Source organism: Corylus avellana, chromosome ca6 (genome assembly GCF_901000735.1).
Source record: "Corylus avellana chromosome ca6, CavTom2PMs-1.0".
NCBI classification, from domain to species: domain Eukaryota; kingdom Viridiplantae; phylum Streptophyta; class Magnoliopsida; order Fagales; family Betulaceae; genus Corylus; species Corylus avellana.
Genome location: NC_081546.1, coordinates 28,037,468 through 28,058,544, shown reverse-complemented (window position 1 = coordinate 28,058,544; position 21,077 = coordinate 28,037,468). Strand labels below are relative to the sequence as shown.

At 32.3% G+C, this 21,077-nt stretch overlaps 3 protein-coding genes across 3 annotated transcripts in view; all 3 read right to left on the bottom strand.

Moving 5' to 3' along the window:
- Positions 1 to 1,029: 1,029 nt before the first annotated feature.
- Positions 1,030 to 2,884, bottom strand: LOC132185539 (disease resistance protein RUN1-like). Its single transcript, XM_059599302.1, has 2 exons — positions 2,368 to 2,884; positions 1,030 to 2,233 (listed from the first exon to the last, which is right to left on the bottom strand). The coding sequence occupies exons 1-2, from the start codon at positions 2,868 to 2,870 to the stop codon at positions 1,030 to 1,032; spliced, it is 1,707 nt and encodes a 568-aa protein (XP_059455285.1). The 5' UTR covers positions 2,871 to 2,884.
- A 6,585-nt stretch (positions 2,885 to 9,469) lies between these two features.
- LOC132185538 (disease resistance protein RUN1-like) lies at positions 9,470 to 10,054 on the bottom strand. Its single transcript, XM_059599301.1, has one exon. The coding sequence runs from the start codon at positions 10,052 to 10,054 to the stop codon at positions 9,470 to 9,472; it is 585 nt and encodes a 194-aa protein (XP_059455284.1).
- A 4,308-nt stretch (positions 10,055 to 14,362) lies between these two features.
- The window catches only part of LOC132185537 (disease resistance protein RPV1-like), a 9,772-nt gene continuing 3,057 nt past the window's right edge, over positions 14,363 to 21,077 (bottom strand). The window contains exons 3-10 of the mRNA XM_059599300.1: positions 20,206 to 20,481; positions 18,614 to 20,110; positions 17,600 to 18,511; positions 16,130 to 16,194; positions 15,667 to 16,009; positions 15,460 to 15,553; positions 14,904 to 15,033; positions 14,363 to 14,769 (exon numbers count right to left, since the gene is read on the bottom strand). Coding sequence (XP_059455283.1) covers positions 17,942 to 18,511; positions 18,614 to 20,110; positions 20,206 to 20,481 — 2,343 coding nt within the window. The 3' untranslated portion in view covers positions 14,363 to 14,769; positions 14,904 to 15,033; positions 15,460 to 15,553; ... (1 more) ...; positions 16,130 to 16,194; positions 17,600 to 17,941. The remainder of the gene's footprint in view (positions 14,770 to 14,903; positions 15,034 to 15,459; positions 15,554 to 15,666; positions 16,010 to 16,129; positions 16,195 to 17,599; positions 18,512 to 18,613; positions 20,111 to 20,205; positions 20,482 to 21,077) is intronic.

The window sequence follows — 21,077 nt, the reverse complement described above, 5'->3', positions numbered from 1 at the left end:
ATTAAGCTAGTAGTAGAGGGCATGTTTAGTAGAGTTTTTGAAAGTTGTGTTTTGAATTTAGATTTTTTAAAAGAGTTTTTTAACACAATAAAAATTGAGAAATGTTGTATCTATCGATTGTCCACGAATAGAAATTTGTTCATTCATAATTAAAAATATTATAAAAACCAAAAATGAAAAAGAGTTTTCAAAACAAGAAAAAATTAAACAAAAAAGTGAAAAGCCAAAAAAAAACTCCACGAGTGGCCGGCATTCATCCATTCACTGAAGGCCGGGGGGAGGTGCGAGTGGCACGGAGGGGTGGGTCTGATGATCAACTCCTTTCATAAATAATAAGATCGATCACCAGCCTCCGCACTTGAAAATGTGAGCATGTGTTTTCAACAAATATTTATTTTTTATTTTTTTTAAAGAAAAAACATAAATAATAAGAACAGCCTCCATGCATGCCTGAGAAAGTGATCATGCATGCCTTTTCAAAGCATTCGATTACGAAGGTGTAAGATGTTTTCTAAAATAAAATTGTATTTTATGTTTTGTAAATATTTTGTGGTCTGTTTTGTATAAAGAAGTTCATTATAATCTTTAAAATTTCTAATTAGAAATTAGTTTTATTTTATTTTTTATTTTTTAAATCTTGACGTGATTAACCACCTCATATGTTCTCCTTCTATTATGAGCATCACTAATATTATTTACGTACATATTCAACCCTTCAAGTAAAATTGTTATTTTGTAAAATCTCATGAAGAGAGGTCGTGATAAATTAATTATCTTGCTATTTGAAAACAATTTTACAAATGGTTTTACAAAAACACAGCCTTAGGCCAATTAAACAGTCGTACCATATTGTAGTCCTGGTGTAATTTTCAATTGGTTTTGAACTTTTTTTTTTTTTTTTTTTCAGATGAGGGAAAGGGAAAAGGGAAGGTTTTGAACTTAAATTGATTCTACTTATTTGATTCTTGTCCGTAGCATATATGTATCAACATACAGATATTTGCATGTAAGTACTTTTAAGCATTTGTTTTAAGCAAAAATAAATAAATAAATGAATACTAGTGGCTTAACTAATGAAAAATAAACAAATGTAAAATTAAAAGGTATTTTTAACATAATTCTTACCATATCATCTTCTAGGACACACCGAACATCTTCATGAAACCACAATCTGCTACGTTCGCCAGGATTTTTGGGTGATTCTTGTCTAACAATTTCTCTACCCATTTCTTGCACCAAGTCATGCATCATGATGGATCCCCAATCATCAGTTATGAGACACTTATCCTCTAGCTCAACGATACCAGTATTTGAGTGGAAACCACAACTGTCAAGCATTTCTCGAACATATTTTACATCCTCTCCTTTGAAGAAACAGGCTATGTCAAGAAAAATATTCTTCGCATTTTCTTCCAATCCATCAAAACTTATTCTAAGTATTTTTTGGATATCACTGTTAGGAATTCTTCTGTACTCGTCCAATTTACTTTTCCAATAAAGTATGTCTCTACCTTTTAGAGCAGAGCCTAACACTGTTAAAGCTAGTGGCAATCCTCCACAATAACGTATTGCATCTTCTGTGACTTCAACATAACCATCATTAGGTTTGTCACTTTTGAAGGCATGCCAACTAAAAAGCCGAAGAGCTTCATAGTGACCCAACCCTTTCATAGGGTAAATTGATAAAACTCCATCATATGCATGAAGTAAACGTTTATCTCTTGTTGTTATGATGATTCTACTTCCTAAGCCAAACCAATCAGTTCTTCCAGCTAACTTTTCTAGTTGGTCTGACTTATTCACATCATCAAGAACTAAAAGTATCCTTTTTAGGTGAAGCCTCCTCTCTATGAAAGTAACTCCTTGATCATCATTGTCAACCATTTGACTTGAACCTCCTAAGATCTTTGATAAAAGTTTATTTTGTAAATAGACTGGACCGCCCTTTTGGTCAGAAGTTTCTCTAACGTTTTCAAGAAAACAACTACCTTCAAATTGAGAAGCAATTGAGTTGTAGATGGCTTTGGCTAGAGTTGTCTTACCAATTCCACCAGTTCCCAAGATCCCTACCATGTGTGTACTATCTTTCTTCTTTCTATCTAAATGCCAATACATCACATCTTCTAAAAGAGACTCTATTCCAACCGGATACGTGGCAACTTGAAAATATGTCTCTTTTACTAACATCAAATCCACCCATTCAATGATTTCCTGAATAAAGTCATGCTCATTCCTACCAATACAAAATATGTAAAATTACATTTTGTGTCAATAATGACTAATTTTAAAATATGATCTTACTGTAAATGAAATTTTTAATGAATTTAAAATTATTTATGATAAAATAAAAAGTGTTGTTAGAAATACCTGTTCCCTAAATCGCAGCCGGACAAATTGGCCACTTGTGTTAGGGCTGTTTTCCACCTCTGCACCTTCATTTGATCATCTTTGAATCTTTCCTCGTGTCTGGCAAATGCTTCTCCAAAATTATTTTTTTGGTGTCGTACTTCTGATGGATCTACCTTGTAAAACACCGGTAGAACAATTTGTCCCTTTCTTTTCTTACACTCAAGGATCGTCGCAAGTTCATCCAAGCACCATGAGGAAGATGCATATTTCTGAGAGAGTACAATGACCGAAATCCTTGACTCATCAATAGCTTTGAGAAGTGCTGGAGAAATGTTCTCTCCTCTTTCGAGGTCGTTATCTATGTAGGTGTTGATTCCCTTTTGATCCAAAGCAGCGTATAGATGAGCAGTAAAATTGTTTCGAGTATCTTCACCTCTAAAGCTCAAGAACACATCATAAGCCCATTGACTGGTAACATAAGGGGAGGAAGAGGAAGATGAAGAAGCTCCCTTAAAGGCCATGGACGAAGTTGCAAGAGTAATAGTTTTAGGGGAGAAAATTGAGATGGGAATTGCAGAAGGGCGAGCAAAAGCTAGTGAATTAAGTAAATAGAAACGTGGATGCCGCGTTGTATAATATGAAAAGAATCCAAGTTGGTCCTACGTACACGTGACGCGTCAAAAGAAAAAATGAGCGAAAGTTCTCGGCAACTTCCTTTACATCTACATGAAATGAAAAGAGATATGAAAAAAGAGACAAAAGGCGCCACGCGTTAAAAGTGATGTTCAAGTGGGTCCATTGTTTGAAAACAAGAAAATAATTGCACCCTAGTCCTTAGCAGATTGAGGATTGAAATATTAGCCCTTACCGACAATTGTTTTTTTTTTTTCCTAAAAAAAAAAAAAAAATTTATAAAAGTCATCAGAACAACCATAGACTATCCGCTTCAGATCATATATTTATGGATAAATATACTTTGGCCACGATTTTTTATTTTGCCTCTTAACATGACAATTGTGACACTAATGACTCGTTTGGTTCGCGCAATAGACCTCTGGAATAGAGTAGCTATTTATATAGAATAATTATTATTTTGTTTGGTTAGGGTCTATTTTTAAGAATATTTATTCCATTGGGAATCACTAATCCATCACACACAGGAATAACTATTTCTCAAAAAAAAAAATAATGAAAAGAATAGCTATTCATGAGAGTGAATTTGTCCAAAAAAACTACTTTTTTTTTTTTCAAAAAGTTTATTTTAAACCTTAATTTTTTTTTTTTATTAAAAAAAAAAAAAAGAAACTAGAATTTCAAGGCGGTGGCTGGCAACCCCATCAATTCTAGGTTTTATATCTTCTTTTTTTTTTAAAAAAAAAGAAGAAGAAGGGTACGGTTTTTTGGTAATTTTGGTTCAACTCCAATTAGAATACATATGTTATTACCAAATTAAAGAATAATAACTATTTAATTCCACTCTCCTCTATTCCTAGTAATATAATAGCTATTCATTTTCCTAATGGAATACTCAATCCGTGAACCAAATGAGCCCTAATTAGATACATTAAATTACCATTTTATTGCAATTAAGTCACTTTCCTATCATTCTTCCAAAAAATACCCCTATTTTATTTTTTAAAAAAATATTTAACTCAATCCGTATGCAACAAAATTGAGTAATTTTAGGTGTACATCCTACTTGTATCCTACTAAGAATGATGTGTCTATTAAAATCACTATTGGGCTTGTAATTGATTATTATTAAATTTTGATCAAATAGTAATTTTAATAACCACATCATTCTTAGTAGGACATAAGTAAGCCTTCTAAAATTATTCAACAGAATTACTATCACCTTTGGAAAAGAAAGATGAACGCAGAAAATGCAAAGATGGTATTGGTAAAAGAAATTGATCATTCATACTGAAAATAATTAAACTAAATACGTATTGAGTTGAGGATGTGTGTTTTACTTGTATAGCAATCTTGTAAAATACCGCTCAAACTCGCCCGAAGATGGCTAGTAATGTTTTCCCCAATTAGTCCCAAAATACTCATAATTCTAAGTATTTTATTTGGAACTGTAAATGTTGGGAAATTGTAAATAATAGTTTGCCGTATATAAATCATATAAGTTGTGACTTGTGATAGAGATAATTGTTAATACAGTTGAAAGATAAGAATGACAATGAAACATGATACTGTAGTGGAAGTTTATCTAATTCAGCCTGTAAATGCAATGTGGCCAGGAGAGGGGGCTTGCATTAATACTTAGCAAAGTAGTCCTTTGGGAAAATTGCAAACCCTACAAGAAAAAGAGGAAAATGATCAAGTATAATTAAATGAATTTATCAACAATGGTTAATTTTGAACCATGTTTTGGATGCCACACTTAAGTATTCTATATAAATTATTTTATTGTAAAGATAGAATAAATTCCTTTTATTTATTATTATTTTTTTTGTAAACTAATAAATTCCTTTTATTGTTGCTCTTTTAGTTGGCCTGTCCCCTGTTTGCTTCCTTTGAGCAATATCAGTATTTTTCAAAAAAATATATTTCTTAAATTTAGAAAACCAAATTACATTTTTCTTCCTTATTCAAATACATTTCATAATAGCTTCTCTTATAATTTTTTTTTTATATTATTTAATATTCTTTCAAATGGAAAAAAGAGAGGAAATATTTTTTTAAAATAAAATAAAATAAAATAAGGATAAAAAAAAAGCTAAAGTGTTTTCTTAAATATTTTATAGTACCATAGCTTTTTCTTAGTTTAGGGAAGGAAAGGAAAAGATATTGCTCAAAGAAATTAAAGATAAAACGGAATAAAGAAAATAGACATAAGGAAATTTACGTGGTTTGGTGTATGACCTACGTCTATAGGATAAAGTTCAAATGACTACATTTTTCTCTTATTTTGTTGGTGATATTTACATGATAACATTATCCGATTTCTAGGAGAATTATGGTAGATGAAATTAATACCAATATGGAGATAGTATCATATTTGAATGCATTCAAATATGATCAACTAAAATCAAATATCTGTAATAAAATCCCCTGATATATGTTAACATAGAGAAGGGAATGGAGTTTAGAGTGTTGTCATAATTTTTGTAACGTTATCTCTAAGGTTAAAAAATTTGCAATGTGAAATCTTTATCCTTTGAGTAAGGGGGTGAAGGGTAGTGAGAATTGCGATAATTCTTTGAATCAAATGAGCAACTGCCTGGCAACTTCATTAAAGCTAAAGCTGACCTTTTCATGCTTTGAAGCGATTTCCAGTTTAATCCCACTTTAATGCACTTCATTATTCCATTATTTGCCTATTTTCGTTTAAAACTTTACATCTTTTGAGATACTAAATTAAAATACTTTTTAAATTTTCTAAAGCAATCTTAAACAAGTTATCCGACTTCCTGTTTCATCTTTTTCTTTGGCTTTCTGCTTTGAGTCGTCATCCATCGCTTTTTTTTTTTTTTTTTTTGGCTTTGCTTTGCCAAGAAACTTGTTGGCAATTTCCTTGTAGTTGTAGTACAGAAAACGGAGCCACGTTAATGAAAAGAAAGATGGAATAAAGGAGTCATCATATTTTAAAGGATAAAAATGAAGGGAAAAAGGGCTGTACATGGTGACCCGCATTAAGGTATCCAATGCAACCAAATTATAATTTAATTGAATATAATAAATTAACAAAGTCAAACTTAACCACTGTTGTGTTCATTGATCAATTTGGTCAAAAAACGGATAAAATATACGCCATGATGAAGGTCATTCCATCTTGGTTCCACGCCGAATATAAAAGAAGTCAAGTCTAAGATTTTGTACTCGTGATTTACGCAAAGAAAAATCATACACACTTTCTATTTATTTATTAATTTTCACACTTATTTTTCCATTCTCTTAAAGTGAGTTTTAAAATTACCACTAATTTAAATGATTTTTTATTAAATTTTAAAAGTTCCCTAAAAGAGTGTAAAAATTAAAAAAAATATATATATAACTTTGTACAACATTACTCTTTACGCAAAAGTGATATGAGTACGAGCTTACTAACCAAAAAAAAAAAAAAGATAAATTATTCTCAATTTCTCATAACATGCAGTAATATTTAGCGCTTTTGTCTCAACTTTTACATTTCTAATTACTACTTAATTCAATTGACTGAAGGATTACATTACATATTAAGCATTAATAAAAAATCCACTAAAGGATCGTGGGATAACTAAAACATAAAGAAATGGTGCTAAGATTCTTTTAGCATCATACTCCATTATTCAAGTTAACGCTGTACATTCTTTAGCTTTAGTTTTCTTTATATATGTGTGGCCTCTGCTCTTTAATTTCCATTGACAAAGATTCGTAGGAGAAAGAAGAGGAAAATGATTGCCAAAGAAAACAGAAATTTGCCACTTTTTTCTTCACATTCTATATATACTTTTACAGCACACCGAACACACCACGCAGGAATCATTTGTTCTCATTGTCCATCAAGCTCTTAATCCTTCCCCTATGCAGTCTCTCTTACTGATTGCTTCTACCATAGCGGATCATCGTAAAGCATGGACTGATTCCAATTTGTCCTCCATTTGGTCTCCTCCTCTGCTAGGTACCACCAAGGCAAATTTTGATGTGGCTTTATCTTCAGATTTTGCAGTGGCTGCCACAGTGGTAAGTGATTCAAATGGTAATATCATTGGAGCTGCTACTAAGAAAATTCTTACGAAGGATGTCGCCTTAGGTGAAGCTCATGCAGCTCTTTTGGCGGTTCATACTGCGGTTTCTTGTGGTGCTTACTCTCTCATCCTTGAAGGGGATGCCCTCAATGTAGTCCTTGCTATTCAACAGCCCCAGCTGTTTGCGGGTTGGAATTTTTCTAATGTTGTTTCTGATATTTCTTTGTATTTACATTCTTTCTTTAGCTGGAAGGCTGAGAAAGTTTCTAGGAGTACTAACTTTAGAGCACACTGTTTGGCTAAATGAGCCGCTTCCCACCTAGTGTTTGGAAGCATTCCCATAGGATCATCCATTCTCTCATCCATACGGATCAAGAGTGGTAAAAATCCCCCCTTGTATCCTTTTCCCCTTTTCAATTAAAAAAAAAAAAAAAGATGAGCTGAGGTTACCAGCATTGGTAATTTGGTATCCAATGCAACCTGTCATTGGATGAAGCTCCTCCTCTCCAACCAAATTGGCTGAGCGGTCTCTGGTTCGGCCAAAGTAAATTTAACTATTATGTGTTGTTTTTATTTTTTAGTGGATTTTTTAAAATTAAAAATCAATTTGCTACAGCAAATTCTCATATTTAAAAATTTATTGTAGCAACTTTTATCAGATTTTTTAATTCTCCTTTCTTTTTATTAAAATAAATATATTATTTAAAGACAATAGCTCGTCAACCGCTAGAGTTTGTATTGAAATATATATATATATATATATATATATATATATATATATATATCATCCTACACTATGCTTTTGAAGCCTACCTTCTGAACCTGCATATAATAATGTTTCATTAGGCAGTGATTATTATTGTTATTTAAATTATTACTTATTTTAAAAGTTTAGATTAATAAAAAAAATTGAACTAATCATCTAAATAATAATATTCTAATACTCTTACTTAATAAGTAAGAACTAACACAAAGTATCGAATTAAAATGAATTATGAATTACATAGATAATATCTCAACTTAGAACCTCTTCTAATATCATGTTAACCATTCGTCTCTAAAAATTATTGTTAATGTATTGATTAAATAATTAAATTTATCTATTTTTATTAGTTTAAAGTTTTTGAGTCAAATGATAATTTAATATAGTATATCTCAAATGGGTAGCTCAATCGATTGGCCACCTCCTCCTCCAAGATGGTAGCTGGAGTAATTTTAAAAGTCACTCACAAGCCTTCTCAGCCTCTTCCAGCACACTGACTATTAAAATCATTATTTAATTAAAATTCAATAATGATCAATCACAAGCTCAATGATGATTTTAATAGCCACATCATTTTTGGAGGGACTTAAGAAGGATACAAGAGGGACTTGTAGTATTACTTTGGTAGATGCCCTCTATTTTTTTATTTGAAAAATAATAATTTTTAAGTTTTTTCGTTTTATATATATATATATATATATATTTTTTATTCAAAGTAACACGTGTCATTATTTTGTTGGTGTTGACGTGGCACACTAATGAAATCCATCAACTATTTGACAGAATTTAACTGCAATGACTAAATTGAAAACAAAATAAATCCCTTGAATGTTGGCCTCCACCAGCAGACCCCATCCCTTCACTTAAGGAGGGAGGGGGGTTTCCTTCTGTGAGAATCACGAATGGGGGTGGCTCTCTACATGCCTCCATTGAATTTGAAGGGGCGGCCTTCAAGCACAGTGGCGAGTTTTCACTTATTTTCTTTTTTTCATTTTTTATTTCTTTTTCTTAAATAATAAGACAGCCTCCACAATTGAAAAGTGAGCATATGTTTTCAAATATTCGATTACAACGGTGTAGGGCGTTTTCTAAAAAAATTGTAATTTTTTTTTTTTTTTTTTTTTAAAAAAAAGCAAAAACTGTGCTTTGTTATGAAAAATGTTTTTATTAAAAATTAATTTTCCTAAAATTATACTTATTCAATTCTTCTGTCTAACATATATATATATGCGTTTTTTGGCATTTTTAAATAAAAAAAGTGCAATATTTTTCTTGTAACTTAACTTATGAAAAATAAACAAATGTAAATTATAAAGGATTTTTAACACAAGTCTTTCGTCTAGGACATGACGAACAAACACAACCTACTATGTTCCTCATGTTCTTTTGGTGATTCCTCTTAACAATTTCTCAACCCATTTCTTGCATCAAATCATGCATAATTAATCTCCTCTTAAATGAACTAATACATATGAGAGACTTATCTACAAGCACTTCAATAGCATTTTTTGGAAAGAAATTACAATATTTTAATGACATAACCTTCTTTCTGTCTTCTGAAAAAAACATGCAATGACAAGGAAAATGTCATTCTAAGTGTCCTCCAACCCATCACAAATTATTCTAATTTTTTTTTTTAATTTTTTTACTAGAAATTCTTTTGTACTCGTCCAATTTTCTATTCCGACAAAGCATATCTCTTTTCCTTTAGAGCCAAGCCTTGCGTTGTTAAATCTAGTAGCAATCCTTCACTATAACGTACAACATTTTCTGCAATATCCCGATGACCATCATTAGGTTTGTCTCTTTTAAAGGCATTCGAACAAAAAAGTTGAAGAGATTCATCATGATCCAACTTATTCACCTCGTATATTGAATCCACTCCATGTGCACGAAGTAAAAGTTTATCTCTTGTTGTTATGATGATTCTACTTCCTAAGCCAAACCAATCGCCTTTTCTAGCTAGCTTTTCTAATTGGACTAAATCATCCACGTCATCAAGAACTAAAAGTATCCTTAAACGGGAAAGTCTATGCTTTATCAAAGTACTTCCACGATCAACATTGTCAACCACTGGACTTGAACTTCCTAAGATCTTTGAAAGAAGTTTATTTTGCAATTGGATTAGACCATCCCTTTGGCTGGAAGCTTCTTTAATGTTTTCAAGAAAACAACTACGTTCAAACTGAGCATCAATCGAGTTGTAGATAGCTTTAGAGAGAGTTGTCTTACCAATTCCACGAGTTCCAAAGATCCCTACCATGCATATTCTGTCTTTCTTCTCTATATCCAAAAGCGACTTCACCTTTTGTACACGAGACTCTATTCCAATTGAATATTGGGCAACTTGAAAGTATGTCTTTTTTACTAATATCGAATTCTTTTTATGTATAAATTCAGATTCATTCTTGCCAATACAAAAAGATAACAAAATATCTAATGTGTTACTTTCATATCAAAAGAATAAAAATTATGTATTAAACACGTAAGACTAAAGAAAAGTTGGTGGTACAAAAACTATACATACCGCAATAAATGGAATGTTCATTTTCAAATTTAGGTGATGAACAAGTTATTTAAGCAAATTATACCATCCAAAACAAAGGGAATTGGTTGAGTTTATTTAATTCATGAACAAAAATTATTTAAAAGATTAAAAACAATTAGACATTTTTAAATGGAATATAGTTTCACATATATGAACTTCACATGCATGAGAGCAGGTGTATGACAACGGAACCTATAAGTAGAAGGGATTTTAGAAAGGTTTCATGATTCGAGAGAGAGGGGCTCTTCCTCTCTTTAGAAAGTTGAACATTTCCACCTCCTTGTCGTTCTTCCAAAAGACAAGACCTGATCAAGGTGTCAATTGGTGATCCCCTAAGAGCATTTCCAAGCTCTTTACATGTCCAGAGGATTAATCCCCCTCGGGTAAATATTAGTAACTGCTCTAACATCTCCTACACTTGTATACACCCTGCAATCAGATCCAGCATATATCAGAATACCAAACCCGCGGATTCAAACATGAATTGGGAAAAAAAAAAAAAAACTGCATGCAAAGCTAAAAGAAAACCCAATTTCAAATTTTATATTTTCTAGTTTTTTAAATTGTTTTAGATCGAAGAAACACCTCCACTAATCATGCCAAATACAACCATGTATCTACGATGAAGGGAACGATTTCATATGACAAATATAGCATAAACCACAACATTACTCTTTCAATATCTGATATTTTCCTATTTCTATCAGAAAACAACCAGAAAGTTGGCGCATATTAATTTAAGAACAGAGATCGTGGACGCTATTCAAACTCCAACCTGAAACAGGTCCCAAATTCAAGTCCTTTTCTCACAATTTCACGGCCAACAAACACAACCATTTAACATACATATATACAGCCCCTAAATGCGAGACGAATTTAAATTCCAAGCCCTAGAAATTAACGATCATGGATTCAAAATCTACGGGAACAGAAATCAGATACAATCAAATTCATACACCAAATAAGACGAAATCCCCACAAATTTTTTTATCATTGAATCCATGAATTTTTTTTTTTAGAAAAAGGGAATTTGAAGGAATCAGAGACGAAAAAACGAATACCTGCCTTTCCTCGGAACTCTGAGAAACCCGAAGAACGAAGAAAACCCAAAAAATGGAAGAAAAAATAAATAAAACCAAAAATAGAAAAGAAGAAACAGCCCGCCAGAGAGAGAGAGGGGAAAAGGGAATCAAAGTAAGAATTTGTGTATGTTCCGCTATATATAGACGCGGTTTTAGTGTTATGGTGTAAAAGGTGTGCGGGCGGGTGTTCTTTGACCAAAGTCGTTTGACGGTGAAAAAGTAAAACTTGGCGCACGCCAGGAAAGCCTTGAGATCCCCCGGGCCACAATACTTTGCCCAATAATTTTATAACTCTTTCTTGTCTTCTTATTGTCTTTGTCCAAGAATAATATAATTATTAAAATTATTATTAAACTTGTGACCGATCATAATTGAATTTTAATTAAACGATAATTTTAATAGTCACGTTATTCTTAAAGAAACTCAAGAGAAACTTGTAACATTACTCTTATTTGCCCATCGTCTTTGCACTTAAAAACACAAAAATAAAAGACAAGGATTTTTATTTTTTGAAAAGAAATCTTCAATTCTATTTATTAAATTAATATTTTAAACTATGTAATTAACAATAAAAAATAGAAAAATAGAAAACAAAATATATTTGATTAAGTCATTGTGACTTCTATAGAACAGGTATTATATGTCCATGTGACATTTAAATTTAGCCATAAATACAATATAGAGAGTTAAATTGATAATTAAATAATTAAATGGCATTCCATAAGTGGGATGTTAATATCTTGCTTACATTAGAAATTTGTCAATTTGTTTGAATATTTGGATTGGGGATGTTTCTATATTTGTTTATGTGTCCTTTATGGATCATGATTCCTTACAATTTTAAAGAAATAATAGATTCTCAAATTACGCAATTTTAATCGTTTTAAGTATCGAAATGCTTGAAAAATGCTACCTATTAAAATTGTAGTTAGTTCCAGTTAAAAATTGAATATATTTTCGTCAGTTTCTAACTCTCTATGCTGTACAAAGCTTTGAGTAAAAAATTGTATTTTAGTTTTATGAAGAAGAATCGTTTCTACAAAAGTGAAAAAGTATTTTGGAAGGATTTTTTTTTTTTTGTTACCTCCATAACATGCCACTTTTTTAATATGTAGCATTTTTCAAATGTTTCGATGCCTACAAATAGCTTAAATTACGTAATTTGAAAATTTACAATTAAAAAAATAAAATTATAGGAAATCATCATCGGTGCTTTATTGGCTAAATCTTGTATGATCAAAATCACTAATAAGAAGATCAAATATGGATACGGTATTAGACAAACCTTACTTTCTGTTAGTGGAAAAACTTGTGTATGACTCCTTTTCCAAATTAGTTATAGCAAGAAAATCTAACCTTATCTTTTTTCTTTTCTTTTTTCTGAAAATGACCTTTTTTAGCCTTTTTATCAGCCCATAAAAAACTTTCTTATCTAAAATATGGAATCGGAATAATCAATACCACCGCCTTCTAAAAATAGCCTCTTTTTTTTTTTTTTTTTTTTTTCTTTTCTTTTTCTTTTTGGTTGGAGAAAATGAATAAAGATTCCGATAATTAATTTTCTAAATTACATGCAATTTGAAAAGCTCTCTAAGAGAATTAAGATGATTTGGATTTGGGTTTGAAAGGAATCCGGATTGGCTCAAACAAGATGTATTTGGGTTTGGATGGATCCACCCCCATGTTTATAAGCTTATAAAATGCAGAAGTTGCATAACCACAAGCTTTCCAATGGCTTTTGTTGCAATCTGACTTGGATGACAACTCTTTTTGGATATTGAATTTTGGTTGAGATCACAAATATTGGATTTTGTTTTTCTTTATCTTGAACTCCATATTTTATAAAAATAGTTTCATTATAATCATTATTTTAGCCACATATAACCTTATTAAGATATAAGGGAGTAAAAAAATTGATGATCGCTCAAGTGATAAATAGTAAGATGAGTCCTCAAGAGGTAGCTCAATCGGCTAGGATTACGCTTAATGAAGCGGAGGTCACTAGTTCGAATCCTCCTCCCCCTCTTGTGCGGACATGTCAAAAAAAAAAAAAAAAAATAGTAAGATGACAAAATCTTAAGTGATAAATATTAGAGAAATGTTAGGGGTTAATAAGTTCTTCATATTAAGATAACAAAATCTACACTATTTATTTGCTAAATTTTTAAGGATTTTGTTCTGGAATTATCCTAGAAAATCTAAATAAATTCATCATCATTAACTGGATCTGACTTTTAAGCACTAGGCACTAAAAGCAAGAGATAACAAGCTTCATGATCTTTACTAAGAAAATAATTGGAAATTTATCATATTTTTTCACAACTAAATGCAAAAAATAAGAAAAAAAACAAAAATTAATCGCACACGACACCAAAATTTAAGTGATTCGGCTTACCAAGTTTACAATCACTAGTGAAGGCAACCCAAAGAAAATTCACTATAAAAAAAATGGAGTAAAGTACAAAAGACTAACAAAACGAGAAAATGACTCAGAACCCCCAAAAGGCAAAAACACCCAAATCCCACAAAAGAGTAATAAGACGAGAAAACCACTCAAAACCTTAATACAACCAAATCTCACACTCACACAAAATAAGCAAAATGGCGAGATTTTCTAACGTCTATTTTTCTCTAAGCTCCCTTTTATAGAAGCTCAATGTCAGTTAGAAAACAAGTACTCCAACATTGTTAGGGGTGAATATCAATTTCAGATACACAACAGAATTAATCTATGTACCCTTCTTTGTGCAAATTAAATAGTCACACTAGCACCAAAAAATAAACTCACAATGTAGAATAATAATCAAGCAACCCACAAGCAAAACACCAAAATTTTTACGTGGAAAAGTCTCCAATGCGAAGGGAAAAACCACGGGACCTAATCCAATCAAATCTTTCACTATCAACAATAATGAGTTTACAATTGTCTTCCCTAGAAAAATATCTAGAGGAGAAATATCTAGAGGTTATCACCACGTCAAGAATATATGCATTATTGGATTAAACATAAATTCATCACCCTAAAGTGGATTCCAACAAGAATAAAGAAATATCTCACCAAGTATGTATTAACAACAAAGCGACTGGAGAGAAAGACCAACGATCGACACCAATCAATACATAGTACTCATTGTCAGGAACAGCATACTAAAATTGCATCAAGATCGGACCACAAACACTGACAATTCCAAAATCCATTGGAATAGAAACTCCAAGTCAGCAAAGCACAAGTCCAACATCTGATGGGATTAGAAAACAACTGGGCACCACTGTCTTGACTTGAATTCAAGTAATTCATAGCAGAAAACTCCTATATGCAGAAGGATTCCCAAAGCTTCTAGGTGAACCCTACAAGAAGAGGAAAATGATAAAGTTTATAACCACTGTACATGCCTATCAAAAAGAGCAAAAACCCTAAAACAGTATAATAAAAAGAATTTTTCAACAATGGTTTATTTTGAACCATATTTTGCATGCCATACCGAACTTGGATAGGTAGACTTATTTCCCATTGATGCCTAAGAAGAAGCCACTTTGCGTGGAAGAAACCATTCCACATGTCAAGTTGTCAAAAGTCCATATCTTTTTCAAAGCCCACCAGCCCAATCATCTCTGCACATATGTGAATACATAAATAAACACACAAAAGAAATAGGGAAAAATGCACTCTATCTCCTTAATTGTCTACTCATTTATACTTTTAACCCAAATATTTAAAAAGTGATGTTTTACCTCCAAAAGTATCTGATATTGACACTTGATCCCCATGAAGTACATTTTACTTTCCTAAAGTATTTTGAATTGACACTTTATCCTTGAGTTGAAATGTACTTCATGAGGGTCAAGTGTCAATATTCGATACTTTGAGAAGGGGGTAAAGTGTCACTTATAAAATATTTTGGTTAATAATGCAAATGGGTGAATAGTTTTGAGGGATAAAATGCATTTTCCTCAAAAAAAAAATAATAATAATAAAAAAAAATAATCCCCAACCAATGACTATTAACATTTGCTATTTCTATTCAAAAAATTATTTACCCTTCTTAGCTTTTTATCTTCTATCTACTCCAAGCATCGACAGCAGCATGACCATACTATCATACTCATCTATCCAGCTCTCTAGCAAATAAGTCTCCAATGAAATTAAAATTAAGAAAAAGCATCAAGCTAAAATGTAATTTGTACGATGGTTTTACCACATGAAAATGAGAAAACATGTGATTTAGCTAACAAAAAATGAAGTACCTTGTTCAGTGTTTTGATTGGTGTTGTATGAGGAATAGACTTTGAAAATTTATTAGCAGTGTTGCCAAATATTTTCATAGAGTTTAAGCCATTTTACTTGGAAAAAATAGTCCAACCTCTGACACAAAAGATTGATCCAAAGGAGACAGAGTAAACAAAATTTTCCCTCTAAAAATGAATAGAAAAAGCTTCTGATCCACAGGAGACATGTTGATGAACATATCCTGAGGAAGGAAAATATTGTTGTTGGCCGGCATACTGCCCTTCAGCACCCACAAGTGTCCCAGAAGCAGATGAGTTATAGCTAGGCAGGCAATAGACCAGTGAACCCTCGAGCACCATCCTATGAAGAATGTAACAGTCACCAATTTCAATTAGTAATGCCACATTTGTAGGTAAACATTTGCAGGATATACATCAGATTCATTAGAAATTTCCACAAAGTCTTTGGATCAGGACATACCGTATGAGAACCATCCACATGAAGATTATAATGATCATCCAACTGAGTCAAGGATCCATTATATCCTGCAAAATGACAGAATAAACAAAATTTTCCCTCTAAAAATGAATATAAAACCTGCTAATTCTAAATTGTTAAGTTTTGGTTGTTTTCACAACACTCTTGGACTTGTCTATGAGATTTTTCTGCTGAGTGCATTAGATTCATGAACTTAATCGAGCACCAGGGTGAGTTCAGTCATAGTCAAGTAAGCTATCACTAAAACAAGAGAAAATATTCACAGAGCAGAGCACCCTTCCTCGAAGAAAAGAAGTATTCAACCGTTTCTTCATTTTTAAGATAAAGAAACCAATATTAATAGTTTCCTTAAAAATCCAAATGCCTCCTTCATGAAAAAACTCAAACTGCTAAGAGTAGAATCTATGGACAATGAAAATAGAGCTGTGGTAATCTCCAAGGACGTGTAGCAACATGAAGATCATGATTCAAATGAATAGCACCTCCTTTCCCAGTAAGAATAGGATACAAAGTGCGACATGATACCAAAATTTCATCATGTATGTACTTTCCAATCAAAAAGAAAGAAAAAAAAGAAAAAAAAGAAAGACACACCAATAGATACTAGGACCCTTTATCAATTAGTTCATAGTGACATTATGATCAAGCTTTTATGTCAGAAGAACTGATTTTCTCTTCCGTGTTGTTGTGTGATCTTAAGAAAAAATGGAGAAAAATAATGAAAGAAAGACAGAAAAAAGCAAATATGTGAAAAATTTAACTAAACCTTGAAGTAAAAGAAAAATTTTAGCAAAGTTTATGTTCATCTAAACTTTATCCCTAAGCTATAAGGCCTCAAAAACTAAATTTTCATCCAAGAAGTGATCAAGCAAAATTGCATGAATGACCAAATCTTTGAACCGTGTCAATACCAATCTTACAAAATTGCATAATACTAACACAAATAAACAAGAAAATAGAGAAGTAGCCATTACTAATTGTAATTTGAGTCTCATTAAGGTGGCTTACTACATGACAGAAAGAAAGTATGAGCATGGGATTTAGAGTTGCTAAACATTTACTAAAAATTGCAAGTCAGTTTTTTGCCACAAAATTCAATTACAATCGCTTGGAAAGTTTTACCTTAAAAACTTTACAAAAAAGAATTATTAAGAGAGGCTATGGAGAGTAACACCACTAACATGAAATTTGCAGCATGTTAACAGCTTGCCAGCATAACGCAAATCTTGCATAATGCACAAACCCAAAGCAAAATGAAATCCTGAATATGCCATAAAAATAATAAAGCAAAATACTATAAAAGCAGGAACTAGTCCCTCAAATAAAGCAATATTAATTTCAAAGGGTAATAAAAATGCTCTAGTGGATGAGCCAGGTTGTGAAACCAACATGGCTAAGAATCAATATTTTGTGTAGAGCCAAAAATTCACTTGTAATAAGTGAAGCACTTACATTATTATAACCCAAGTTCTGGGGGTGATTTGATTGATGTAATTGCGATTCACCAAGAGGCATCTGAAATTCCTCAGCGAAAGTGAGAGTACACAAGTTGGTGCCTGTAATTATGGGCTTGACACAATGAAGGATGCGTTTTCCATGTTGGTAGAGTCCACCACAAGGGTGTTGAGAAGCATTTAATTTCATTCTCAGATCTTGGCAGCTATACAATTTTCTGGAGCGAAGAATGCCTCTGTTGTTGTGGGTACCATCACCATCTTCTTCATCATCGTCATTACGGCGTCTCTTAGAACAGAAATGTAAATTGTGCCGTTCATCATCATCATCATCATCATCCTATCTCTGTTCTATTGGATTCCAGTCGCTTTCATAATCATAATTATAATTATGATCAAAATCATCATCAGAATTACTACATTCTTCATAATCATAATCATAATCATAATCATCATCATAGTCGTCGTCGTCATCATCATCATACCCTTGTTCTATTATATGGAATGCACAGCTTTTAAAGAACACTAACGGTGGACGATGATAGATTCCAAATTTAACTCGAAGATTATTCGTCGTTAGCTGAGAATGGTATGATTTGTAAATTAAAATTACATGATCTGGCCTGGTGGTCTGACGTTTCATAATAGCGCGATTAGAACGATTTTCCTGACCATTATTGAAGACTTCAAACTGAATATAAAAAGTAGATTGATGCTTTCCATGATCCCTCCTTCCAATAACAGCAGAGAAAGCAAATATTGTATTCTTTGAATCAAAATGTAGAGGCCCGGTATCTATTTCACACAAATTAGTATTTGAAACCTCTTTACAATAGTTGAAGCAACCTGGAATCCTATTTCCCGGATATTTACACCTAAAGTGAGGGAATCCACTGAACTTAGGATGTCCCTGTTACACGGATATGACAAATTTTAAGTGATACAGCCTACAAATCAAGACAAGCACTAACATGTACATATATATGAGAGAGAGAGAGGGAGAGAGAGATACCTCACTGGATAATTGATTGTGTACAGCATTCCCTATTTGTTCAGGGCAATAGGAGAAGTCAATCCACGATAGCTTTGGTAAGTCGTATATATTATTAAATGGAAATCTTTCCAATGACGTGCATCCACCCAAATCTACAATTTCTATATTTCGTGGAAGCTCTGGAACTTCTCGAAGTTGCTTGCAATTTCTCAAGAAAAGCTTCTCCAATTTGACAGATTTGTTGAACCATATAGGAAGGCTAACAATAGCGCTACCACATAGACTTAGAAATTGCAAACTATTGAAAGAGCATTCAAGTTGAAACTTTTGTTCCAATGGTTGCAGTGCCGAAGATGCTGTTCCAACCCACAAAGGATTTGGTGGGACAAACGTATTAAACAATTGAGATCTTCTAGCTTCTCCTAAAAATACTTCCAATGATGAGCAACTAGAAGCCTCCACTTCTCTTACATTTGGTGGGAGTACTAAAATTTTTCGAAGTTGCTTGCAATAATTCAATTTAAGCTTCTCCAATTTGACAAATTTGTTGAACCATATAGGAAGGCTAACAATAGCGCTACCGCTTAGATCTAGAAATTCCAAACTATTGAAAGAGCATTCAAGTTGAAACTTTTGTTCCAATGGTTGCAGTGCCGAAGATGCTGTTCCAACCCACAAAGGATTTGGTGGGACAAATGTATTAAATTGAGATCTTCCAGCTTCTCCTAAAAATACTTCCAATGATGAGCAATTCCAAGCCTTCAGTTTTCTTACATTTGGTGGGAGTACTAGAATTTTTCGAAGTTGCTTGCAACCTTCCAAGTAAAGCTTCTCCAATTTGACAAATCTATTGAAGAATGTAGGAAGGCTAACAATAGCGCTATCCGATAAATTTATCTTTCTCAATGATTGTTGTGCTGGAATTTCTGTTCCAACCCCCATAGGCTCTGGTGGATCCTCCGTATTAAACAATTGAGATTTTCTACTTCCTTCTAAAAATATTTCCAATGACACGCACCCCCAAGCAGTTACTACTTCTACATTTGGTGGAAGTCCTAGAATTTCTTGAAGTTGCTTGCAATTAACCATTTTAAGGACCTTCAATCCAACAAAACTTTCGATACATCGAGAAAGCGTAACAATACCACACCATGATAGATTTAAATAGTACAACGTGGACGTGGAGCCCCAATCAAGTGCCCTTAAGGAATCACAACAGTAAATATCCTCTAAACATTCCATTTTAGGAAAGCTCTTAAGCATTGAAAAATTAATAAAATCGATTTTCTCTAGGGATCTAGACTTGAAGCTTTTCGGGAAACTTCTAAGATTAGAGCAAGAGAAAATGGTCAGGTTTTTGAGCTTATTAAGTGATCCAACAGAATGATGAACCTCAACTAGATTTTTGCAATAACAAAGTTTCAACAACTCTAAATTTGGGATCCTTGAAATATTAGGGATTTTTTCAAGGAATTCACAGCTATAGAAATCCATAGTTGTCAAGCTTTGGAAACACTGTAAAGAAGAAAAAAAAGAAATAAATTTGTTTGAACTTTGAAAGAAGTTTACAACAGAATTTAAAAACACAGATATTAAAATAAATATTTTACCTCAACTCCCTCCAATGTCTTGATGCGACCACCAACCATTCTTAAATTCACAAGTTTCTCTCCACGAAAATTGGGTGGAAAATATTCTCCAGGATATCCAACCCAATCTATTAATCTTAATTCATTAGAGAGAAAATTAGGCTCTTCAGAAAAACATGCATTACGATTTATAAATATTCTGAGCATTTTCATCCTCTCAAAGGCTGTGGGACTCAAGTGTATCGGCTGGCTTAGTTCAGGCAAATCTATCAATATGCCTTCAACTTTGTTTGTTCCCTAGCAAGACAATGTATAGATAAGTGTACCAACAAAATCATAACATAAAGACACTCGCTAGAACTATAATTCTTGTCTTGATAAAATTTCTATATCTATTTTATATAAATATATAGATATATGCATTTATTGCTTTGTAAAAAGAAAGAAGCTGATAAACCATCTGCTTTGTCTTTGTATATTGCCTTTTCTTTTTCTTTTGTAATATTATTAGTCAAGTTTCATTTACTTGTTATTGTACAATGAATAGCAAATCATTGAGAGAGGCACCCCATTTGGTAAAGTTATAAAAATGATTTTCGGTTAAAAAAAAAAAAAATTTGAGAATTAATTTGGTGGCCCGGTGGGGGTCACGTTTTTAAAAAATTTTGTATTTGGGGTTCATAATTAATGAAAATTGGTTTGATAATTTTCAATTTTAAAAAATAACTGAGATATATTTTTACAAAATAAAACGAAAAATTAATTAATTTTTTTTTAAAAAAAAATGTTGCTCCACGGTGGCAGGCTACCACCGCAGTGTTTATCTGGCAGCAGCATGGTGCCAGTGTTTTAGAATTGAAATTTTTTCGAAAAATTTACCAAATAATTAAGCT

Excerpts from the sequence above, each read along its gene's own strand:
- LOC132185539 (XM_059599302.1), bottom strand. The coding sequence starts at position 2,870 with ATGGCCTTTAAGGGAGCTTCTTCATCTTCCTCTTCCTCCCCTTATGTT. Across the intron at positions 2,234-2,367 it reads GGCTGCGATTTAGGGAACAG|GAATGAGCATGACTTTATTC; the intron begins GTATTTCTAACA and ends TTGTATTGGTAG.
- LOC132185538 (XM_059599301.1), bottom strand. The coding sequence starts at position 10,054 with ATGGTAGGGATCTTTGGAACTCGTGGAATTGGTAAGACAACTCTCTCT.